The sequence below is a fragment of the Pteropus vampyrus genome, unplaced genomic scaffold (assembly GCF_000151845.1).
Source record: "Pteropus vampyrus isolate Shadow unplaced genomic scaffold, Pvam_2.0 Scaffold762, whole genome shotgun sequence".
In the NCBI taxonomy this organism is placed as follows: domain Eukaryota; kingdom Metazoa; phylum Chordata; class Mammalia; order Chiroptera; family Pteropodidae; genus Pteropus; species Pteropus vampyrus.
Window position 1 is genome coordinate 19,770 of NW_011889543.1, and position 1,780 is coordinate 21,549.

A 1,780-nucleotide genomic window follows, 5' to 3' on the forward strand; every position below is an offset into this window, starting at 1 on the left:
GTAGGGGGATAATCTGATATTATCTTGCCTTGTATTACTTCTTTCATCATTATTGTGTCTGGGGGTGAGTATAAGCTAGTATTAACATGACCCAGGAGGTGGGTGTGAGTGTGTGTTTATCGTGTAGCTGAGCATTTCTTCACTTCTCAGGGCAGGGGTACCTAGCTCATATTCTCTGAAATGCGTTCTTTAAAATACAGATCCAGAATTTCGATCAAAAGTTGGAAATAAAGAAGACATCACTCCTCACAGGATCCCTTGCAAAGATAATAAAGTTTAAGGAACAATATGTAATTGAGTGATCCCTGGGTCTCGAAGGGTCTTGAAGTTTCACTGAAGCAGACAGGCCATGTCATTCCTCCACTCTCTGACAGCATCCCTATCATCTCCTTCTTTCTCATTCCCCTCACCACACGGCTTCCTTTTGAGCATGTTTACTTGAGGCAAGTGCCAAACTCAGGACCTTTGCACTGGCTCTTTCCCACGCAAGCTACACCCTTCCCCAAAATCTTCCTGTCTTTTCTGCATCTCCCTTAAGGTCTCTGCTCAAGTAGCACCTTGTTTCAAGTCTTTCTCAATTCCATTGAAAATGACACACATATCTACGAACTTGTACACATACTTTCTTTTTCTTCAAAGCACAGGCACCATCTAACATCGTGTATGATTTTTCACTTTCTTATATTCCTTCTCCATCTTTGGATTATAGGGACTTCTGTTTTTCAGCACCCTTGTCTAGAAAATGGTCAGGACTTCCTCAGTGTGTAAAAGAATTTCTCATTAAACCAATATAAAAATGATTTATTTGGCAAATTGCTAAGAGGATGGCAGTAATTTGTAATTAGAGATGTCACATGACCTTACTTAAAGGAGATTAAATCTCTACAAAACCATATACATGTCATATATACATCTTATGGTTAAAATATAAATTGTAGCATTTCTAATATTAGTAATACTCATGTATAAAAATTAATCATCTTATTTTTTTTTCATTTCCAGTCATCACCTCCACCACATGGAACAAGGGAATGGTACACAAATTTTAGAATTTCTTCTCCTGGGAGTTTCAGATGAACCAGAACGGCAGCCTCTCATATTTGGGCTCTTCCTCTCCATGTACCTGATCGCTGTGTTTGGAAACCTGCTCATCATGCTGGCCGTCAGCTCAGACTCCCACCTCCACACGCCCATGTACTTCTTCCTCTCCAACCTGTCCTTGGTGGACATCTGTTTCACCTCCACCACTATCCCAAAGATGCTGGTGAACATCCAAACACAGAGCCAAGTCATAACCTATAAAGGCTGCATTACACAGATATACTTTTTTATACTCTTTGGAGCGTTGGATGACTTCCTTCTGACTGTGATGGCTTATGACCGCTTTGTGGCCATCTGTCACCCCCTGCACTACACAGTCATCATGAACCCCCGACTCTGTGGACTGCTGCTTCTGGTGTCCTGGATCATGAGTGTCCTGTATTCTTTGTTACAAAGCTTGATGATGTTGCGACTATCTTTCTGTACAGTCTTGAAAATCCCCCACTTTTTCTGTGAACTCTATCAGATGATCCAACTTGCCTGTTCTGACACCTTTCTTAATAACCTGGTGATATATTTGGCAGCTGTGCTGCTGTTTGGTGTTCCTTTTGCTGGCATCCTTTACTCTTACTCTAAGATTGTTTCTTGCATACGTGGAATGTCATCAGCTCAGGGGAAGTATAAAGCATTTTCTACCTGTGTTTCTCACCTCTCTATTGTCTTCTTATTTTATTGTACA

At 41.0% G+C, this 1,780-nt stretch overlaps 1 protein-coding gene across 1 annotated transcript in view; it reads left to right on the forward strand.

Moving 5' to 3' along the window:
• The first annotated feature begins 1,018 nt into the window (after positions 1–1,018).
• LOC111728751 (olfactory receptor-like protein OLF4) overlaps positions 1,019–1,780 on the forward strand; it is a 966-nt gene continuing 204 nt past the window's right edge. Inside the window, exon 1 of the mRNA XM_023526254.1 lies at positions 1,019–1,780. This exon is cut by the window's right edge and continues 1 nt beyond it. Within this exon, the coding sequence (XP_023382022.1) occupies positions 1,019–1,780 (762 nt within the window).